The 24681-nt window shown below is 34.5% G+C and overlaps 1 protein-coding gene and 1 long non-coding RNA gene across 2 annotated transcripts in view; one reads left to right on the forward strand and one right to left on the reverse strand.

Moving 5' to 3' along the window:
* Positions 1 to 21848, reverse strand: part of ZPBP (zona pellucida binding protein) — a 126863-nt gene extending 105015 nt beyond the window's left edge. The window contains exons 1-4 of the mRNA XM_063088162.1: positions 21707 to 21848; positions 19615 to 19695; positions 10686 to 10811; positions 3008 to 3157 (exon numbers count right to left, since the gene is read on the reverse strand). Of these exons, the coding sequence (XP_062944232.1) occupies positions 3008 to 3157; positions 10686 to 10811; positions 19615 to 19695; positions 21707 to 21833 (484 nt within the window). The 5' untranslated portion in view covers positions 21834 to 21848. The remainder of the gene's footprint in view (positions 1 to 3007; positions 3158 to 10685; positions 10812 to 19614; positions 19696 to 21706) is intronic.
* A 100-nt stretch (positions 21849 to 21948) lies between these two features.
* Positions 21949 to 23479, forward strand: LOC134371201 (uncharacterized). Its single transcript, XR_010022704.1, has 2 exons — positions 21949 to 22141; positions 23028 to 23479. It is a non-coding gene; the product is annotated as an uncharacterized LOC134371201 (long non-coding RNA).
* The last annotated feature ends 1202 nt before the right edge of the window (positions 23480 to 24681 follow it).

Here is a 24681-nt window from a genome sequence, read left to right on the forward strand (position 1 = left end):
TTATACACCAACAACAAACAAGCAGAAAAAGAAATCAAATAGCAACGAAAAAAAGAAAATACCAAGTAATAAATTTAACCAGACAGGCGAAAGATTTACACAGTGAAAACTACAAAATTCTACTGAAAGAGATTTAGAGGACACCAAAAAATGGAAAGACATTCCTTGTTCATGGACTGGAAGAATTAACATGGTGAAAATGTCCATGCTACCCAAAGTGATCTACAGATTCGATGCAATCCCCATCAAAATACCAATGAGGGCCGAGCCCGTGGCGCACTCGGGAGAGTGCGGCACTGGGAGCACGGCGACGCTCCTGCCGCGGGTTCGGATCCTATATAGGAATGGCCGGTGCACTCACTGGCTGAGTGCCAGTCATGAAAAAAAAAAAAAAAAAAAATACCAATGACATTCTTCACAGAAATAGAAGAAACAATCCTAACATTCATACTGAACAACAAAAGACCTCCAATAGCCAAGGCAATCCTGAGGGAAAAAAAAAAAAAATGGAGACGTCCCATTACCTGACTTCAAATAATACTGCAATGCTACAGTAACCAAAACAGCATGATACTGGTATAAAAACAGATACATGGACCAATGGAACATAATAGAGAACTCAGAGATCAACCCAGGTACTTACAGCCAACTGATCTTTGACAAAGGCACCAAGAACATACATTGGGGAAGATACAACCTCTTCAGTAAATGGTGCTGGGAAAACTGGTGCCTATGTAAGGAAGAATGAAACTAGACCCATTCCTCTTGCCATATGCCAAAATAACTCAAAATGAATTAAAGACTTAAGTATAAGACCTGAAACAATTTAACTCCTAGAAGAAAACATACAGGAAATATTTCAGAATGTAAGACTAGGCAAAGACTTTATGAATAAGACCCCCAAAGCACAAGCAACAACAGAAAAAATAAACAAATGGGTTATATCGAACTAAAAAGTTTCTGCACCACAAAGGAAATAATCAACAGAGTGAAAAAGCAACCGAGTGAATGGGAAAAAATATTTGTAAACTGTACATCTGACAAGGATTATCAGAATACACAAGGAACTCAGGCAACTTCACAGTAAAAAAATATCCAATTAAAAAATGGGCAAAGGAGCTGAATAGACCAAAGAGACATTTTTCAAAAGAAGATGTACAAATGGCTAACAGGTACATGAAAAAATACTCAACATCACTAATCATCAGAGAAATGCAAATCAAAACCACACTGAGATATCATCTCACCTCAGTTAGGCTATTATCAAAAAAGCTGAGAATAACAAATGCTAGCAAAGATGTGGAGAAAATGGAACTCTTCTACACTGTTGGTGGGACTACAAGTTAGCACAGCCATTACGGAAAGGAGCATGCAGGTTTCTCAAACAACTGCAGATAGAACTGTCATATGATCCAGAAATCCCACTTCTGGGTATATACCCAGTGGAATGGAAATCATCATGTTTGTTGAAGGGATACCTGCATTTTCATGTTCATCGCAGCTCTATTCACAATAGCCAAGATATGGAACCAACCTAAATGTCTATCAATGGACAAATGGAATATTACTCAGCCATAAAAAAGAATGAAATTCTGCCATTTGCAGCAACATAGATAATCTTGGAGAAAATTACGTTAAGTGAAATAAGCCAGGCACTGAAAGAGAAATACCACATGTCCTCACTCACAAATGGGAGCAAAGAAACAAAGAAAGAAAGATTATAACAAAACATTGAACTTTCAGATAGAGAGCAGACCTATAGTTACTAGAGGTGGGAACGGGGGAGAGGAAAAGGGAATAGAAGTAATTGGGTAAAGGACACAAAAAGTAATTATGATTTGTAGTGATGAACACGCTAATAATATTGATTTGATCATCACATACCATACACAAATATTGATAGTCAACTCTGTACCCTATAAAAAATGCTCCCACCGCGGGTTCAGATCCTATATAGGGATGGCCGGTGTGCTCACTGGCTGAGCGCAGTTCGGACGACACCAAGCCAAGGGTTGCGATCCCCTTACCGGTCACAAAAAAAGACCAAAAAAAAAAAAAATGTTTATTATTTTATGTTAAAATTGTCCAATTGTGCCACAAAGTGTGTGTTTTAAATAAACTCAGTTAAATAAAAAATAAAGTAAATAAAAGACACAGATTGGTTGAAAGGACAAAAATATATGACCTAACTATAGGCTGCCTACAAGAAAACTCATACCACCTACAAAGACCACATAGACTAAAAGTGAAGAGATGGAAAAAGATATCCCACACAAATGGAAACCAAAAGCGAGCCATTTCCAGCTCCTAGAGGCTGCCTGCATTATTTGGCTTGTGGCTCCTACCTCCATCTTCAAAGAAAATCACTCGACCTTTCCTTTTGTCACCTCATTTCCCTCTTCTGCCTTTGATCATCCTGTCTTCCTCTTATAAGGATCCTTGTGATTACATTAGGCCCACCCAGATAATTCAGGATAATCTCCCCATCTCAAGAGCCTTAACTTGATTACATTTGCAAAGTCCCTTCTGCCATACAGGGTAACATATTTACAGGTTCAGAAGATTAGATGTGAACATCTTGGGGGGCCCTTATTCTGTGTATAACACCTGGGTACCACCAGTGATATGGAATTTGCAAGCAGTTTTTGTTCAGGCTCTTCTCCTGGACACTCCATATCATGATACTCAGAGTTTAAAAGCAGCACAAACTATAATATCATCATCATAATTAGAAAACATGGTTTCTACATCTCCTGCTTTCCTTTATGGACTTAAATGTATCTGTGTACATGTCGACATTCTCCTGGAGAAAAAGGACTATGCTCTGTTAACCACTCTATGCTCTCATCACTAACCATTCACAAAGTACTTTGTAAAACACAGGCAGGCAATAATTTCTTTTTTAATTAAAAGAGACTAAAAATAATAAAGTCCCTTTAAAACAAACCTGTTAAAAATATTTTAAAACATTAAGAAATATTAAAACACAACTAAATTCACTTCTTACCATATATAAGATATTTCAGCTGAAGATTTTTAGCAGTTTCTTCCACAGTAGGTTTATACTCAAGGAAACACGTGTAAAGTCCACTCATAGACTCCTCGAAGTTCTGGAATACAAGGCTTCCTGTGGATGTTACCTGTGCAGTACTGTTTTCTAATGAAGGAGTAAGAAATAGTTATTAAATGCTTAAATTAAATGAGACAGATTAAAAAATGAAAACATTTTCTAAGCAGAGTAAAACCAACAAAATTTACAGGAGTTGGGGGCAGAGCTAGTCACTGCATGTGGTGCCTGCTAACGGTGGGTGCCAGCATGGCCTTCTTAGTGCCAGTCTTTCACTAACTAGAGTTCATCAATTGTGTGGCTGCCTAAGTGGTAAGAGAATAACAATGACATGTATATAATGTGCTCCTAATCCAATCTTTGCATTGAGCTGCATACTATCAGAAATACAGCACAAACATATACAAATATGTACACATGCATATACACAATACATATAATGTTTATATGTACATATTTATGTATGTATTACATATATAAAAATATATATTCAAAATATATACATACATATATGAGGGTACATTGAAAACTTCATTGGAAGATTTTTATTATCTTTTATGTTTCCACAAACTTTTTGAAGTACCCTTATACTTTATATAGCATATATATATATATACACACACTCATATACTATAAAACAATTACATATTTTTTAACGATGGCCTCAGTAAGCTTACAAACTGCATATTAAACAGGTAAAACAGTATACTCAGAACAAAGGCTGTCAGAATATCATCACAAACAACTAGAAATTTCTTATCACTACACATGATATAAAGAAAAGTTGGGTTATAACCTTGAGGGTTGAAGAAAAATAAAAAAAGAGATTAGATCACCTATCTTGCCCAAGGTCACACAACAATGGAGCTGCAGGGCTGGGAGTTAGAATAGAATGTAAGTTCCCTCTGTACTTCAACATGGCTCATTACTAAAGTGTCACAATAGGAAATAGCTATGCTGTGAAATGTAAAGTAAATCTTCTTTAGAGGCATTAAGACCTGGGTCTGAGGACTACCTTACTCTCTCAAAACCTGTGTAAACTTGGGTAATCGTTTAATCTTTCTGAAGACCAGCTCCTTCATTTGTACAATGAAATAATACAATAGCCTATCTCACAGAATTGTTCTATACAATAAATACAATGAATGTTAAAGTATTTGAAAAAGCTATAAATAATTAAGCAAATAGATATTGTTATTTTGAAAGTTCATAACCACAGCTTAGCATTAGAAAATTTAGATATTAAAATTTGCCTCATTAATAATTTAATATTCCATTCATTAGAATTGAAAGTACTACCTCAGAAAATGATTGTCTACCTTTCTATATTTTAAGTAAGTGAGTTATTGCTTATAAATTTTAAGTTGAAGTATTTCTTCAATATAAGACAATAGATGAGTGTTCTTAGTGATAAGTTTTCATTATTAATTTGTTCAATAAGCATTTATTGAGTTTCTGGTATATGCAAAGTCTTGCTTCAGATATTGAAGGAGAAATGAATAGGTGGATATACCCACCCTCGAGGAATTTACATAGAGCATTATGCCTTGAGAACTCCCATTTTTATATCCTGGATGAAGATGGAAAATGTGATATAAATTTAGAATACATTTCTACTGTAATGTCTATTTCATCATGAATATCTTCTGATGAAAGATTACATATTTATCATCACATGCTGAGTCTTTTCTAAAACAGATAAACATTTTGTAAGTGTTTCCTATGTATTTCAGCACAAACATCTCAGAGTAATATGATAAAAGGTGAACATAAATACTAAATAAATCCTATAATCTCATCATCAATGAGGCTACACATTCCTTCACAATAATTTGAAAAGAAAGTTTCTCACACCAGAAGTATCAATTAGTAAGTATAAAAATATATATTAGAATGCCTACTACAATGTTAAACATTATGAGAGCCAGAAAATTGAATAGCACACAATCTATGATAAAATTCTTTCGGAATACCTTATGGTATAAAAAATAAAAGGTGGCACACTTTGAAGAGATATCCAGAGAATTTCTTACCCAATATAAAAATGCATTCTATAATATCACTTAACAGTGATCACTTAATAGATCCATAAGTGACTAAATCTAAATGGAAATTTCATGATGCCAAAGGCTATGTGCTATAAGAACTCATGCAATAGCAGATATTCAATAAATAATTGTTTAATTAAAGTCGTTGCTTCTTCCTACTCTAGATCTTAGCTTAATTATCTAAAATTTCACAAAGTGGGACTAAATCTCTAGAAGCCCCTGCCTTAGAGCTCTAAAACTGTATGACAAAATGGAAAGTGAATATAAGAGCATCAATCCTACCATTACAATAAGGAAAAAGCTAGAAAAACTGCCAATTAACAACTTTTCTTGATCTATCAAGAAGCTGAGGTAGCAGTGCAACCAATAACGTGAAACTTGAGGACAGACAGGGGCCTGCAGGAAGAACCAGGACCTGATGAGCATTTGCTTCAGCTGTCATATGAGCATGTAAGAAGATTCAGCTAAAATTTTTAATGAATTGTTAAAAGCCAAGTGCAGATTAACGTGAGCATGTGAAGCCTCTACAGACCACAGATAAGTGGGGAGTTACGCCCTATCTTATAAGGTCTCACAAGAAACCTCAGGGGAAGCCTAAGCAAGCTTCCTGCAGGGTGCTGGCTAGAGGAGGGGCTCAGCAGCCCTGCTGAAACTCCATCCACACCCATTTCCCCTATACCTCCTGTGAGGAACAAACCTTTAATCTACAGGGAGAAAAGAAACAAAAACTGACACCTAGGGAACTGTGGAAACTTGTTACAGCTCCAGAAGAAAACAGGAACAAAGAAAAGTGTTTCATCCTTGGGAAAGAGTCAGGAAAAAGTGCTATGCCAGAACTAAATCTGGAGGTTGGATAACTGTGAATAACCCCAGAACAGACCTAGGGACACTATGCCTGCCAAAGAACAAAGCTTAATCAGAATATCAGAGAATGGCCCTCTCTGTGAACTACCCACCAATAACAACAGTTTATTAAAAAATATCAGTGGAATAAAGCTGGCAGAGCTGCAAGAGAAAGACTGCCTGAAGAGTGGCACAAAAGGAGAAAACAAAGCCAGGGAAAAATTACACACTGGAAGAAAAATAACTTCTAATAAATCAAACCACACCTTAAACATCATAAGGATACGTGAAGCTTTCAGTGTGCTGAGTGTAACTACAGCGACAACCAACATCAAAGCCAGACAAGTCCTGACCACATTAACACAAACAGCTAACACTAAATGCTTAGCAGGAAGCAAAAAGTGTTCATCTGAAAACATAAAAATATTTACACTTCAGTACTCATATCTACTGTCCTAATCAAAATGTCCAACTTCAACCAAAAAATTAGAAGGCATACAAAAAGGCACATTCCCTAGATACCAAGCAATAATCAAGAGCAGACTTACATGGTACAGATGTCAGATGTATCAGACAATTCATTTAAACTACTACAACTATGATTAATGTGATAAAGGATTTAGTGGAAAACATAGACAACACGTGCAATCAGATAGATGGCTTCAGCAGAGAGATTGAAACTACAGAAATAATCAAATGGACATACTATAACTAAAAACAAAACAAAAGAAATTTTAAAAATACCACACTAACACAGATTAAGCATTCCTTCAATGGGCTCATAAATAGGCTTGACTCAGCTGAGGAAAAGATCAATGAATTTGAAAATAAGTCAAAAGTAATTCCCCACCTGAAACACAAAGAGAAGGAAACAAAAGAACAACAATGAAAAAAGAACCCAAGATCTGTGGCACAATATCAAACAGTGTTCTATAAGTATGATAGGAATCTTGGAAAGGACAGATAGAATGGGGCAGAAGAAATATTTGAAGCATAATAGCTAAGAATTTCTAAAAACTAATGACAGATAGCAAGGTATAGATCCAAGACACTTAGAGACCACCAAACAGAATACAAAAACCAATCAAAAACAGCACACATAACATTCAAATAACTGAAAATGAAAACCAAAGAGAAAATCCTGGAGTCAGAAAAAAATGACACAGTGCTTACAGAAGGACAAAGATAAGAAATGCAGCAGATTTCTCATTAGCAATTATGCAAGCAAAAAGAATACAGAGTGCCATCTTTAGAATGTCGAAAAAAAACCCGTCAACCCAGAATTCTACAATAAGCAAAAGAAAAAAATAAGCAAATTAAACTCACAGGAAACAAAAGAAAGGAAGTAATAAAAAATAAAAGCAGAAATAAATATCCTGAAAACAGAAAAATAATAGAGAAAAATCAATGAAACCAAAAGATAGTCCTTTGAAAAGACTATAAAGGTGTTAAATACTTAGCCAGAGAGAACAGAGAAGACAATCAACATCAGCAGTAAATGAGGGCACATTGCTGTCGATCCTAAATACATCTTGTAAATAATAAGAAAATATTAAACTATTTTATGCACATAAATTCAACATGTTGAAAAATACACATGGGACAAATTCCTTGAACGACACAAACTACCAAAGCTCACAAACTGTTATAATCCTATTTCTTCTCTCAATGAGATTCTATCTACGAACTTCGGAGCCAGACTTGAATGACATATGACTTTGGGAAAGTATTTTATTCTCTCAGCGAATATTTTATTTTTTGTACCCTATGTAAAATGGATAGAATGGCTGTACTTACTGCAAAGGGTTGTTGTGAAAATTAAATGATTACTTTGCATAAATTGCTTAGAACAATATCTGACACATGGTAAATATTATATGTTTATTATTATTTTAATAAAATTCATTATGCTAACTGAAATTAGCCAGATACTGAAAGACAAACATGCATGATCTTTTATATGTGAAATCCAAAAAAGTCAAACTCATACAAATGAAGAATGGAATAGTAGTTACCAGGGGCTGAAGGGTGGGAGGGAAATGGGGACTTGTTGGTCCAAGGAAACAAACTTTGCTATAAGATGATAAGTTAGAAGATCATTAAGTTCCATAGACCTAATGTACAGCATGGTAACTACAGTTAACAATAATGCATTAAATACTTGAAATCTGCAGAGAGTAGATCTCAAGTGTCATCATACACACAAAAATGGCAGCTTTGTGGGGCAACTGATATGCTAATAGCATGATTTTGAAAATCATTTTACAACGAATACTTATATCAAAATATCATGTTGTACACCTCAAGTATACATCATTTTTATTTGTCAGTCATACCTCAATAAAGATGGGACAAAATTGAAGTGTGGAAAATAATTTACAACAGCAAAACTAAAATATACATTTTCAGAACACATACATAAATGTATATGTAAATGGTAAACATATAAAGAAGAGCAAAGGAATAATATAAAAGTTTAGGATAGTGTTTATCTAAGGGGGTTGGGGACAGAGGAATCAGATTTCTAAACAGTTTATTGGTAAGTCCAATAGTCTTGGTAATAGTATACATTAATGTGCACCATAGGTTCAGGGATGTATGTTTTACTGTTTCATAACATGCATATATCTTATGTACATTTTATGTATTAGATGCTTCACAATAAAAACAATAAGTACAATACAATAAAATTTATGATTTTTTTAAATTTATATTTTTTAAAAAACATAATGGGGGTGAGGTTACAGGGGAAGGCCCAACATATATGTGTTTATGAGCATGTACATATGTATGTGTGTGTGAACATTTAAAGAAGTGGCAAAGTCTACACACCAAAAAGAGTTAATTCATCAGAATAAAATTAGGGTTGGAATGGGAGGTGTGAAACTTACAATAAATGCATTACCTATATAAATAAAGAAATATCGAGCAAGAGACAAAGAGACAGACACCAAATCGAAGACTTGTCCCTTACACTTCACAATACATCTAAACCATGTGAATATTTTTTCCAAAGAAATGTGCAAAATAGTTAAATAATCACACAATTTCTGTGGCTCAATTTTAGAGAAACTGTCTTTGTAATAACCACAAAACCATCACTAAAGAACAGTGCTGTTTAAGCTAGAATCTGAAAAAAGCTTCCCTGTTTTTCAAACTTAAAGAAAATTAGACCTTTTCCAGTTCATTCTGAAATGAAAATGACAGTATGAGTAATAACCTTTTAAACTGTTAGACAGTAAACTATGATATGATACTGCACTGAAAACTAAAATATAATCATGAAGTTAGGATACCAGAATTCTCTGGGAATAGTTTTATAAATGTAAAAATAAATGTATTAATAGGACTTTATCCTTACCGGAAAATAACTAAATTTCTGAATATCTATTTTTCTATTACAAAAAAGAGTAAAATAAAATATTGCTCCTACTTAAAGGATAAATTGAATTATATATTATACCTTTCAATATAAACTGTAAGACCCGGCATAGCATCTTAGGGAAGAAAGTTTCAAATTTTAATTTATGAATCAAAACAGCAACAAATGACAATAGAAAAATTTAATACTTAAATGTTTCTATTTTTCAACTTACAGAGTTTCAATAACAAATGTAAAATATATTTAAAATACATGTTTCTATCATGATATGTGCAACTATCAGAGAGCAATAAAAATAAAATTTGATTGTATTTCTAGTACTTGGTGCTTGTACACCTGGACCACTTCACTGATTTATATTAGCTGCCAAACCTCTTAGGATTTCTGTTACTGACCCCTGTTGATTCCATGAACACATGGTACAATCATTCCTACTACATTACTACAGTGAGGCAGAGGATTAATGTCTGATCTTTTCTATCTTACACAAAATATTGTACAATGGCAGTCACCAAGTAGTCACTCACTGGATGAATACTAAATAATTCACTTTAAAGAACGACTGCCTGACCTAAAGAGTAGATTAACTCTTTAAAGCTTGAGCTATTTTAGAACCAACACAAATATTACAGAAATTTACAGCTGACATGCTTCAATTACATAAAAATATGAATTATAACATTACAAAATAAATGTTTCCTATGAGTGTTTCTTCAGCAAGTCTTTGTGTAAATACACTGCATTTCTTTATACAAGCTAATAAAATAAACCTGCAAGTTTTTATCCACAAGCATTATCTCAAAATACCAAAAAATGTTAAAAAAAAAAAAAGGTGGTAAATAGAGCACTAAATAATAACTTCCTCTTAGTGTATGCAAAAATGTATAGGTGCTTCACTAAACAGATCTTCAGGATGAAAACTAATTAATCTGTATTTTTAGCAAAGCTAGAAACAAAACCAGTTAAGCTAATTTATATTTTTACTCTTTTATCAAATTAAATATTTAGAAGTAAAATATGCATTTCAAAATAAGAAGTTGAATAGAGAAAATGTCAATCAAATCAGTTATATAAACAGTAATTTCTATATGGAAAAAAGTAATTTTTTGAAATATAGATGCTTAGAGAACTCTCCAAAAAATTCAATCTTCTCGTATGTCTCTATATGTAATTAAGAATGTGAAAAATGGTAACATCATCTACATTGCTAGATCTAACTATAAAAGGAAATCACAAGAAATAGAATGGAAGAAATGGATAAATGTAAAACATACAAACATTATTTTTGTTCTGAGTACATTTCAGATATATGTATTTAATTATGACAACTGAAACAAAATCCTACCTGAAACAATTTTTCCTTTTGGCCCATGCCACTGGAATGATGGGTCTACCAGCTCAGAATTTCGCAGTCGTTGGGTTACACATAACACGTGTGGACTCTTTTGATGAACCATGACATACACTTTCACTGAAAATACAATATTAAAATGTTCCAATAATATTTTATGTTCTTTCTTTCTCTATAATGCCTCATATTTTTGTAGTTTGGGTTATGTGCTTTTATAGGATTTCTTTGGATTGTTGATAAGAACTAAATTTCACTGCATTCTGTGAACTAACATTAAAAAACTACAATACCTTTTGAGTGTGTATATGTGTGTGCATGTGTCTGAGTGTGTATATCCTCAACCTGAGCATAATGTGTTGGTCCTTTTTATTCAGATATCATGTACACAATCTATTTTATTCTCAGAATATTATTTCAATTACAAGGTATTAAGATAATTCTATATTTAGACTTTATACCACGTCTGAATAGAACTTATAAATTGTTTAGATTAGAAGAACAATACATTATCCACAGCTACATTGCACAATGTACTGAATAAAAAATAATAATGTGATTAAAAAGTAAACAAATACGTTCTTTGATTTTAAATATTAAGTATTTTGTTCCACTTTGCTTTAAAATTAAAGAATCTTAATATTAAGAAAAAATAGTATTCTTTAGAAGATACACAAAGAACACAGTAAAGATTCAATTATTTTGAGTCGACTCATAAGCAAGCTTTTAGAAAAGGTTCCAACAACCCTTCAGAAATTGCATATCAACTCTTCACTGATGCACCATATGCAAAGATTTTTGCAATCCAGTAAAATAAAACTTGTTTTTGAGAATCAAAATTCTCATTAACTTTAAAGAGTCTTTAAAAGTGTCAACATAAAACATGATGTTTATTAAATGTACTTTTAGATATACATCCTTCCACAGGTTAAGAAAGTTCCCCTCTATTCTTGGTTATTTGTTTATATCATAAATTGGTATTGAATGTTAATGAATGTTTTTTCTATATTGATTGAGGTGATCGTGTCTTTTTCTTCTTGAATTTTTAAAAATTTTAACCTTTACTGGTACATATTTGTGGGGTACAGTGTTTTGCTTCAATATATGCATATATTGCACAATGATTCACTTAGGGTAGACAGCATACTTTTGTACCCATTTGCTTGACATTGATAGATTGACTTCCTGGAATAAATCTAATTGGTCATGCTTTTTAATTTAAACATTGTTGGATTCAATTTGCAAATATTTTCTTAGCATCCTTGCACCTATGTTCATAAATGTAACTACTTACAATTTTCTTATACTATTCTTTGTCCTTTTCAATTTCAGTATCAAGCACTTATTATTAAGCATTTATTTAGTATTTATTATTGTTAAGGTAGATACCTAAGGTTATAACGGCCACATGAAATGAATTGAGTATATTTTGTTCTATAAATTTTCTCTGAAAGAATAAGTAGTTTCCCCCCCCCCCTTGGAAAACTGTGTGGCCTGGTATTTTTTATTTTTCCCACAAGAAGAGAGAGAATAGGAAAACAAATTTTTTACTACCAATGAAGTGAATTTAATTGGTTACTCATCTACTGAGTAATTTAATCAAGTCTATTTTAGAAATCTGTATTTTACTAAAGAGTTATTTATTTCACGTTCATTAGCATAAAACTGATCAGAACATTCAGTTTTTTAAAAATTTCACCATATCTTTAGTCATAACACTTTTTGTACTTTTATTTATTCTCTCATGAAAAAATGTGCCAAAACTTTGTCTTTTAATTGTTCCAAAGACAGCTTTTGATTCCATTCAACCTCTCTATTTTTCTTTTGTGGTCTCTTTCATTAATTTCTGCTCTTCTTCTTATTTCTATCCTATTTTACTCAGTTTAAATTTGTCTTCTTTTTTCTAACTTCTTTAATAAATGCTTACCTTTTAAATTTTCACTCCTCAGAATGACTTACTGGCCGTCTCTCCATAATCTGTCTGGAACACATATATCTCACTACACCTCTTTCCACACCCTCTGCCCTAACCATGCCAGAGCAGCACACAGCTTCACTGCTTTGTGATTTTACTCATGTAAGTACCTAAGTGCTTCCTCATCTTTGGAAATTCAGCACAAGATACCCTTTCTGCTTTCACTTGACAGTACCCTGGGCCATTACCATGCCCTTCCTCTATACCCACTAATCCCTGTACATATTTCAATCACAGCAAACATAAGTGAAACCAGAAGATTCCCTAGGCAAGATAAACATACAAAAATAAATAATATTCCTCTACATCAACAATAATGCATTAAACCATATTAGAAGATATCATTTAGAGAACAATAAACAGAAGTTAATCTATAATTAAACAAGACCTTTGTGGGTAACATTTTCAGACACTAGCCAAAGATATAAAATGAGACCACAATGCCATAATCATAAGTGTACACATAATTTTAAAGATGCCAATTTATCCCCCTATTTATGTATATAATAAACATAGTTGTAAGCAAAATCCCAGAAGAATTTTATTTTTTAAGGAATTCTTGAACAATGATTCTAAAATGTATTTGGAAGATTAAAGCTTCAAAAATAGCTAAAATAATGCTATTTAAAAAAAGAAAGAGGACTAGCAATAAAAGTTACTGAGATATATTACAAACTTACACCAAATAAAACAGAATGTCTGGTGTACAAACAATGGTGGGTCAGGAGAAAAAGGAAAAATAACTGACATATAATAGAAGTGGCACCTTAAATCACTGGAGAAAATATAGATTACTAATAAATTATGGTTAAAAATTATCTTTATATGCAAAGTGAAACTTAGATTTATACCTCATATCATACACAAAAATAAATTCCAGGTAGACTAAAGACCTGAAGGTAAATCATTATTTTAAAAAATTGTAAATTGATACCTTTAGGTTATAGAAAAATTCTTTTAATGCAGAAAGCAAAAACATAAAAATACTTAACTCCTTAAATATTAACAATTTCTGTTCAATCCTATACAACACAGGCAAAGTTAACAGATTTGACAGGGAGATGATATTTGCAACAAAGATAATCAATTATGGATTTATAACTGATATATAAATAAATAACTTTTTTGAAAACAGCAAGGAAAAGGATGGGCAGAGACAACTTAACGTTTGGCTTAGGAAAACTGGAAAAGGTAAAATTTCATGCTGGCCAGGATGTGGGAAAACGGGACCCCTCAAGCACTATTGGAGGAAGTTTGAATTAGTGGAGCCATTTTGAAGAGCAATTTTAGTGATATTGAGAATGCTCAGCTCCTATGATGCTAAACTTCTACTCCTGTATATAACAAACTCTAAAAATTCTTGAACAGGTACAAAAAAAGATACACAAAATGGTATTAATCACACAAACCAGAAAAAAAAAAGAATTCAAAGTACAACAAAAATGTAATGTAGATAAATGCTCCCTGAATGAATTAATACATGAGTGAATGAAAATAAACTAATAAATAAAAGATGAATAAGTTAAAGAGAGGATCACAGAAACAAACAAAAAATAAATAAAACATAGACAGATGCTGAGACCATGCATGGCAGAAAAAACTGAAAAAATTCCAGGCACAAAAAATCAGGCAGTCAGTACATTATGGAGCCACAACTAGTAAAATTTCATATATAATAATCTACTTTTTGATATAATTAGTATCTGCAGAATTGAAATGTTAGTCCATCTTAAGAATAAGTTTAATATTATCCAATAAAAGAAACAAAAGAGAAATTAGTTACAGATAACTATTTTATAATTCAGGTTTAAAAGTTAAAGTTGATGAAATCCATGAAAATGGCAAGGTAAGGAACTCCAAAAACTATCTCCTTCATATAAGTAATGAGAAAAAAAGCAAAAATTGCCAAGATAAACATTTTCAGAACTCTGGAAATTAATCAAAGACTTGAAGTAATCCATGTAACATATACTCAAGAAAAATAACTGAATCTTGGTATTATGGGTTGATTGTGCTCCCTGCCCCCCACCAAATCATATGCTGAAGCCCTAATCCTCAGTACCTCAGAATGTGAACTTATCTGGAAATAGTCTCAGCAGAGGAAATCAAGTTTAAATTAAGTCATTAGACTGAGTACAAATCCAATATGACTGATGTCCTTATAAAAGGGGAAAGCTGGACACACAGATAAATACAGAAGGATGAGAGTGGGAAGAAACGTAGAGAGAAGATGGCCATTTACAGGCCAAGGAAAGAGATCTGGAACAAATCCTTCCTTCACAGCCTTCAGAAGTAACCAACTCTGCTTACACCTTGATTTTAGACTTCTGGCCTCCAGAACTTAAGACAACACATTTTTGTTGTTAAAGCCTCCCTACGGTGCTTTATTACAGCATACCAAGCAACCTGATACACTCGGTAAGAACAGTGAACTTGTAGCAGTTTAACTTGCTCTATCCCCATCCTTCTTCCCCCATCCCCCACACCCTCTAGTTTTGCAGTAGTCTTCAAAATCAACAGTCTGCAATCACAGTGAGAACCATCAGCCAGGTGGCCACTGGAGGAAACAGGCAGGGTTAGAGTGCTTTCAAAGACTCATTCCCGAAGAATTATCATTATTTGATCTGTCTGGCAGTGTCCTGGAAGATCCCACTGGGAAGGCTGTCTTTACTTGACCTAACCTTGAGTATACCTATGACAAAATGCCTTTTCCCCATGGTATATGTCAAAAACAAATAAAGTCCATCATTTAACTTTGTGACTGCCTGATATAGCTGGTAACAGCTGGGGAACACAACAGGCTAACCCAAAAGTTGGGGAAAACAATAAGCTAACCCGAAACAATGAGCTAACCCACAAAGAATGGCATGTCCTCAGGAACTGTGAAAAGCTCGGACACATTCCTGGGAAAAAAGAATGCCACATGCGTGTATAGGGCAGTGTGCATGCCCAGGACTGCGTGCATGCTCAGTAAAGACCAAGAGAACTTAAGTTCTTACCTATGGCTGAAAATTAAGGATCTGCTCAGCATAAAGTAAATGACAGTATAGAGTTGTCAACTGCCTAGCTAAAAATTAAAGGTATGCCACAACAGGCATAATGAGAACCTCAGCAAAGACTAGGAGATTAACAGTATCCAGGCACTTAATGAAATCTCTGTCCAATCATTACCCTAACTAAGCTAATTAAGCAGAGTCTTCAGTGGCTGTGTGTGAAAAAAATACATAATTTACAGAATTAGTTCAGAAGAGTCACTAAACAAATAAACATCAGCAAACAGCAACAACATGATACCCTGAGGAGGAGGAGAAATTTACTTGCAGACTTTCTATGTTATATTATTTTAAATGTTCAGTTTTCAACTAAGAATATGAGACATGCAGAAAACCAAGAAACTATGACCATATGCATGAGAAAAAAAAAAAAAAGGCCAACTGAAACTGACCCCAATAAAGACCAAATGTTAGACTTAGACTTACTGGACAAAGACTTTAAATTAGTTATTTTACATGTGATCAAAGAAAACTATGTCTAAAGTACTAAAGAAAAGAAAAGCATGAGAATGATTCTCTCAAAATAGAGAATATAAGTTAAAAATAGAAATTATAAAGAAGAACCAAAAAAATGCTGGATTAAAAAGTACAATAGCTGAAATGAAAAATTTACTAGAAGGAATCAATAGCAGACTGAGCAGGCAGAAGAATCAGCAAATTTTAAGGTAGGTAAATTTACAATTATCCAGTCTGAGAAATAGAAAAAAAAAGTATAAATGACTCAGAGACCTGCAGGAAACCATCATGCAAACCAACATATGCATGACAATCCCAGGAAAAGTGAAAAGTAAGGAGCAGAAAAGATATTTGGTGAAATATTGGCAAAACTATCCAAATTTGATGAAAAACATGAATCTATACATCCAAGAAGCTCAATGAGCTCCAATTTGGATAAACTCAAAGAGATCCACACCCAGACACATCATAATCATACTGTCAAAATCCATAAACAAAGAGAGAATCCTGAAAGCGGCAAGAGAGAAGCAACTCACCATACACATGATCCTCAATTAATAGCTTATTTCTCATGAGAAATTATAATAAAATAGAAAGTCTAAATAGGTCTAAACAAAATAGTGATTAAATTAGTAATCAAGAAATTCCCACGAAGAGAAGTCCAGCACCAGATGGCTTCACCAGGGAATTTAACCAAACAAAGTAGAATTAACAAAAATCCTTCACAAACTCTTGCAAAAAATAGAAGAGGAGGAAACATCCTATGAAGCTAGTATTACCCTAAAATCAGAATCTGACATCACAAGAAAATTACAGACCAATTTCCCTTATGAATATATACCGAAAAATCCTAAAAATACTAGCAACCAAATCCAGCAGCATAACAAAGGATTATATAAATCTAACGAGACTTATTCCAGAAATGCAAGGCTAGTTCAAAATATGAAAATCAATCAATGTAATGCATCACAGTAAATAGAATAAAAGATAAAAACCAAATGATCATCTCCATAGATGTAGAAAAAGTATTTGACAAAATCTAACCCTCTTCACGATAAAAGCACTCGACAAACTACGTACAAAAGGGAACTTTCTCAACCTGATAAAGGGCATCTACAAAAAGCTCTCGGCTAACATTGTACTTAATGGTGAAAACTGAAACCTTCCCCTTCCCCTAAGATTAGGAATAACACAAGGATATCTGCTATCATCAGTATTGAACTGGAGGTTCTATCTGGAGTAACTGGCAAAAACAAAACAGAACAAAAAAAGGCATTCAGACTGAAAAGAAATGAAATTATCGCTATTTGCAGAAAATCCAAAGGAATTTCTCCCCCAAAATAGAGCAAATAAATGAGTTAAGCAAGGTGGCAGTTTACAATATTAATATGAAGGCATCAATTGTATCTCTATACACTAGCAACGAGCAATCCAAAAACTAAATAAATAAAACCATTCCATTTAAAATAGCATCAAAAATAATAAAACATTTAGGAACAAATTTAACAAAAGAAATGTAAGAGTTGTACAATAAAAACTACAAAACATAATCGAGAAAAACTAAAGAAGATCTAAATAAATGGAGTTCATGGATTGGAAGTTCAAGTTCATGGACTGGAAGACTTAATATTGTTAAGGTGCTAATACTCCTGAAATCAATCTAGATTCAATGTCATCCCTATTAATATCCCTATGGAAGTTTTTTTGCAGGAATTGACAAGCTGAATTAATGTGGAATTGCATGGGACCCAGAGTAGTCAAAATCATTTTGAAAAGAACAAATTTGAAGGATTCACAATTAATAATTTCAACACTTACTATCAAGCAACATTAATCAACAAAGCAAGGTACTTACATAGGATAAACTTATAGATCAATGGAATAAAATTTACAATTAAAAAATAAACACATACATCTGTGGCCAATTCCTTTTCAATAACAGTGCCAAGTCAACTTAATAGAGAAAGAATATTCTCTTCAACAAATGATGCCAGAAAAACTGGATATCCACATGCTAAAGAATGAGTGTGACTTCTTCCTTGCAACCATATGCAAAAATTAACTCAAAATAGATCAAAGGCCTAAATGTAAGAGACAAAACTAAGACACTCAACAGAAAACATAGTAGTAAAATTTTGTGACACTTGATTAGGCAATAGTTTCTTAGATATGACACCTAAAGCAACATCACGAAAAAAAAAAAATAGAAATTAGACTTTATCAACATTTAAAACACATATGCTTCAAAGAACACATTAAGAAAGTGAAAACAAAATCTACAGAATGGGAAAAAATATTTGCAAATCATACACCTGATAAGGGTCTAGTAGCCAGACTATATAAAGGACTCTACAATTCAACAAAAAGACAATCAGCCCAATTTTAAAATGAGCAAAGAACCTGAGTAGGCATTTCAGCAAAAGACATACCCGTCTGGCCACAAAACACATGAAAAGAGGTAGAACATCATGAGCTCTTAGGGAAATGTAAATCAAAACCACAATGAGATACCACCTCACATACACTAGGATGGCTATAATAAAAAAGACAGATGATAACAAGCGTTGGCGAGGATGTTGGTAAATTTGAACCTTCATACATTGCTGGTGTAAAAGTAAAATAGTTCAGCTGTTTGAAAAACAGCCTAGCAATTCCTCAAAATATTAAACATAAAGTTATCATATGTCCCAGCAATTCCAACCCAAGAAGGGAAAACATATGTTCACATTCAATGGACTATCATTCACCCATAAAAAATAAAGTATTGATACATTCTACAACATGGGTGAACCTTAAAAACATTACACTAAGTTAAAGATGACAGACACAAAGGGACACAAGAGTGATGAGATTCCACATATAGGAAATGTCCAGAATAGGCAACTCTACACATAGAAAGTAGATTAGCGGTTTCTAAGGCTGGAGAGTGCATAATGCATATGGTGTTTCTTTGGGGGCTGATAAAAATATTGCGAAATTAGAGAAAACAAATTGTATACTTACGAAGAATTTTATGGCATGTGAACCTACCTCAATAAAAAAAATGCAAAAAATGTTGTAGTTTCTATGCCTCATGTCAGTGCAAAATCTTATGAATTCAAAATCTTTACAAGAACATCTCATTTGAAAAAAGTTTTAGCATATTTGAATTGCATACATTTAACATTATAGCTAATTATCATCTAATAAGAAAAAAACATGATAGGCAACTTTAGACAATTTTTAGAAATAATTATTTGTATACATAAGCAAGTATAGCAAACAGAATTAGACCTGAATGAATCTAACTAAATGGAAACAACATTAATCCATTTCTGTAAAAGGAAAAGGGTCTTAGGAGACTGGGATAATTGGGAAATATTAGTCTTTTGGACAAGACTGATAAAATTTAAACAAATGCTAATAAGTTTCTTAAAATTACTAAAAATCTACCTATGAATACCTGGAAAGCCAGTTGATCCTACTATTTTCAAAGAATCTCGGGTCAAGTGAAAACCTCTTGGAAATCGAACCAAATATCCAACTATCAAAAACAAAAAGGAAAAAAACGATCAACAATTTGCCTCATTAGAAATTCCAAAATAGTCAAGTCGTATAGAATCACAGTATATCTGATTTTGTTTGAAGAGGAGACCCATAAATCAATTTCCTCTGATATCTGATATCTCTGTTCCAACTCTACTCCCCTTCATATGTTCTTGTGAAATTAATCTACCTATTGCTTCTCCCTATTACATCTCACCTCCGGCTTTTTCTGCATCCACTTAGTACACTCTTCGTTTGTAAAAGTCCAAATCTCCCACCACTCAAGAACCAAATCACAAGTTCTTCCTTCTTCAAACCACCTGTTTGTCTTTATTTCTCTGTCATAGTACATCACTAACACTTCTCTAATAACACTCATTCTACATTGTATTATAGTGCTTTATGCATGTTTATCACTTTATTTGATTATAAGCTCCATTGATAGGAGAATCAGTGTTAATGTTGACTTATCAGGAATAAGTAACGAGCACTACAACTTACACATAGCAAATATTAAATAATAGTTGTGAAATATATTCTGTGAGTCTTCATTCATTGTTGAATGAGCAAATGTGATTGGCATAATAGTATGAACAGAACAAGCGGGAGGGGTAGTACAAAAATACAATGAAGCATTAGACCCAAATAACTTTTAACAGAGACAGAGTAAAGTGCAAAGAAAAAGAATACGATATCCAAAGCCAGAAGACCTGAGTTTAAATCCTGATTCTGCTGGAACGGAACTTTCTCCCCCCATCCCATGCCTACCTCCACATCCCTTCTACATTTACATTCTTAGAGAACATCTTTTTTTCATTCTCTACTGACTGGTTTTAGGGAAGTCACTTTAAACTCTAGGAGTTTCAGTTTTCTCATCGGCAAAATAGGACTAATAATAATTCCAGCCTTACAGAGTTATTGCAGGAACTGAATGGGATATTGTACAAATTATAAAATGCTATATAAATGTCAGGTCTGTACTATTCATAGCTTACATATCAAGGTATTTGACTGCTTATTCTACTTCTTATACCCTTATAGGTCTAATCTTGTTACTGGATCAAAAGATAGGCAAAATTTTAAAATGAAAACAATCCTTGCTCCTAGTACAAGGCTATGAACCATAGTCAAGAAGCATCTTTTTCGTACAAGGCAATTAAAGCCTATTGGTTATTTTCATGCTTACAGAAGATGATCTTTGGATTCCTGATGCCTGGACTTTGGCCTATTTTATAATCTCCATTCACTCCATTTCTTTACTTTCTCCCCCCATCCCATGCCTACCTCCACATCCCTTCTACATTTACATTCTTAGAGGACATCTTTTTTTCATTCTCCCTCATTTGAACATTTTTTAGCATTTAAAACAAATCTCTTTTATGCTTTTCACCAATTCTGGGAGAGATTTCATTTTTAAAAAGGACACCATTTGAAACCAAAATAATGTAGCCAATATCTTTCTAAACAACAGTTCAACTAAACTCTCACTTCTTTTTTCAGTGTCAGCTAATCAGTATCTTAAATGTACTTTGAAAACAGTATGGAAAAGTATTTCAGTTCTTTCCATGTCAAATCTTGAAAATCCCAATACTTCCTGCATTTTACAGCGAAAACCAGTAGATGGAGCACCATCATCGGGGATAATTCCAAAGCAGCAGCAGGATGCCTACTCATCTTGAAATGCATTCAAAGGAGCACACGCACTGAGATGTAAAGTTGGCAATGAGCCATGGACTGAATTAGGGAGTTTATTAAAAGCCAGTGTCACTTTAAAACTTGGACTGCGGATGTTTTACTTATCTATCCATACCTTATTCATTTCCCCACTCATTCGCTCCTCTATGCAAATGTACGAATTCTTTACAAAAATAAACCTTTATTGTCAGGTGTCAGTGAATACAGTATTTCTTTATACAAACAGGACTTTCTGCGCATATGACCCAAGAAAACGCAGCTCTCGGGGGAGGGAGTAGCGGTTTACCCCGCGGCTGGTCCGCGCCGCCCCTCACCTGACCGGGGCGCCCGCGCAAGGAAGGCGGAGAGAAGGAGGAGGACGACGGCCCGGGACAGCGGGGAGCCCGCAGCCCGGGCCCGCCGCCAGCCCCGCCGCGCCCGGCCGGGGGCCGAGGCCTCCATCCACACGCCACCGCCGCCTGCCGGCCGTCCAGGCAGAAGGTCGTTAACACGGCTCGCGCCCACCCGCCACCGGAAGTTGGAGGGCGGTGGACCGGAAGAGCGAACCGTACGGACGCCGCCACTTCCGCCGGGTGGTCTACCAGGGCTGGGCGCGGACTCGTGGGCCTGTCTCCTGACGCTGCTGGAGGGGGCAGCGTTCGTCCCACATGCCGAGCATCAGCTAGGGCATCAGGACAACAACGGCACTCGCCACTCGGAGAATCTTAGAGAGCATAAGCGACATGTCGAAGATTCTGGAGCTGGGAGAGGTACCTTGGCTCCAAGAGCCAGCGCTGTTTCCTTTGCATGGTATTTGTGATAGTGGAAATGCCCTTTTTTAGTAAACCAGGTGGCAGACAGAGTCTCACGGTTTGGGGGTTAATTCTGAACAACAGATAGTGGGAAATTATGAGTTAATGCATATACAGTTGTCAGAGGATTACCGGGATCTAGTAATGTCAGCAACTAGTGCTTAATGAATGTACACAACTTAATTGGGATATAAATGCAGTGCACATCTAGTGAGAATTAACGGTAAGGCCTTTAGCCCCAGGAAGAAGCTTGATGGAAGAATGGAAGAAACAACCTCAGATGAGATTGAGTTTCATGCAGTACTCTGCCTGGAAGATCTATTATATTACCTAAATTTAGAAAAACATATAAAATCACTTATCAAATGTGGGAGACCAGAATATACCTCTGTAGAGATAGAGCTGGGTCTGGAGCTCACAGACCCTTGGAGCCCATTCACAAACTCTTCACACGCAGGTCTATGAGCTAGGGAACTGGCAAAAAGGTCCTTGGAGCCTTGGTTGAAGAAGGAATAATCTTTATTCAGAACACACACATTTAAGAACTAGACAGTACCAAGAGAAACTCAGAACTCAACTGCAACCAGCAAAGTCCAAAGAAAAAACTGAGCAGCTGCCAGCAGAGTAAACATGCTCTATTTTTATACGCGAGCTCTGCCGGCCAGCTCTGCTTTACAAACCAAGAACACACAAAAGCGATTACTTAGAAAGATACATTGGCGCACATGTGCTCTAACTCCACCCACACACAACTTGTTTACAAGAATTAAGAATGTGCTGCTGGACAGCCCCAACCAGACCTGAGCCGAGGGAACCTGACTAAATTATCCTGTTTTCCCCACAGCCTCCTCAGAATACAGGGATTGTTGAGCTGCAGACAGAAGCAGTGGATGCAGCAGAGCTCTCTGCCTTCCCCTCTTTGCCTAAAAGCAGAACATGGATTTACAAAGACAAGGTATTCTGTCTCTCCCCTCTACCAGGCAGAACAAAGGTTAACGGCGGAGGACAGTTTAGACCTTTGTCAGCCTTGAGATGATACCAGAGGAATTTATATTAGTAGGCTTTACTAAGTAACCCTAGTATGCCCTTTGTTTGCCTTTTACCCCAAGTTGCTGCCCACAGAGGCTCAAAGTCCTTTTCCTTTGTCTTGTGACTTCCATATAAAAATGTACTATTCCTGTTGAAGATGCTGTGTAAGCTGGAATTCAAAACCACCTCTTTGAGAACGAATGCTCTGGTGTTTCCCATGTGTATAGAAAATATATGTTTTAATAAATTTCAATTCTTCTCTTGTTAGTTTGTCTTTTGTAACAGGAATCCATTCTAATTATAAACCCATGAGTGTTATTATTTGTCCCCTACACAGCCTGAGTCCATTTATACCCAGAACTTGTTTTAGAGAAATTGGAAGAGAATTGTGTCTCTACTTTTCTGTTTCTAGAAGGATTCACTTAGCAAGAAGAGAAATAAAGTAGAAATAAATCTTATGCAGTTGGTGCAAATACATGGAAGAATGAAGTTTGACCAACTAAAGATAGAATGCCTAATGACAAATGATTGTCACCTTTAATATGAAGAAATGAGTGATTCTGAGTGGACTAAAAACTGTCACTGGGTATATGATGCTGTGGATGAAGGGTTTCAAACTGATGGCCTAACTGCCTAATTCAGCCTCCCCTGTTGTTGGTAGTAATATATCTGAAAAATTTAATAGCTTTAGGTAGGGCATAGGTGTTTTGTTTACACCACAGATATCACCACCCTTTGCTGTCTTATTACATAATTTACGTTACGTGCCTGGCTCTTCAAAGCTAGAATCTTCCTGTTTCACCCTTTTTGCTGCGGTAAAGATGATGTGAGCTTTTATCCCCAAATTCTAATGTTTGGAATTCATGTGGTGGCAGTTGCCATGCAAAACCAAACTACGTACTTGAAAAGAGCTTTTAAGTGAACTAGCATATTAATGATTTAAATGAGATCTTATTTCACTCTCACTCTGGACATCATGGTAGCATTAATGGAAGTAAAGATAATTCAGGGCATGTAAAGGATTAACCTATACTTTGACTATAATCTGTGAATTATTTTCCTTAAAAGTTAGATATACCAATTTAACTTTAGAATAATAGACATTTATTTTTTGAGGTGCACTTGAATTTACATTTATTTAGATAGAAAATGTTATAAATTGTTATATCAGGGTAAATATTGAATTGTAGTCATATATTCATTAAAAAATATATTGTCACTGAATTAACTTCCTTATTTATACTCCTTAATATAAATATATTTGATACCGATAAAATATCAACATGTGGAAAATTTTAAAAATAAATAAATGAACACAGGTTTTCTGAGCATTGGGGAGAAAAATATCATGGAAATATTACTACCAAGGCTATTTTTGTTTTTTCTTAAGAATTATGATGTACATAATAAATGTGTTTAGAGTTCTAGGTGTTGCCAAGCAACAAGGGCTCAGCTTTTTATTTTCTGCC

The sequence above is a fragment of the Cynocephalus volans genome, chromosome 2 (assembly GCF_027409185.1).
Source record: "Cynocephalus volans isolate mCynVol1 chromosome 2, mCynVol1.pri, whole genome shotgun sequence".
NCBI classification, from domain to species: Eukaryota; Metazoa; Chordata; class Mammalia; order Dermoptera; family Cynocephalidae; genus Cynocephalus; species Cynocephalus volans.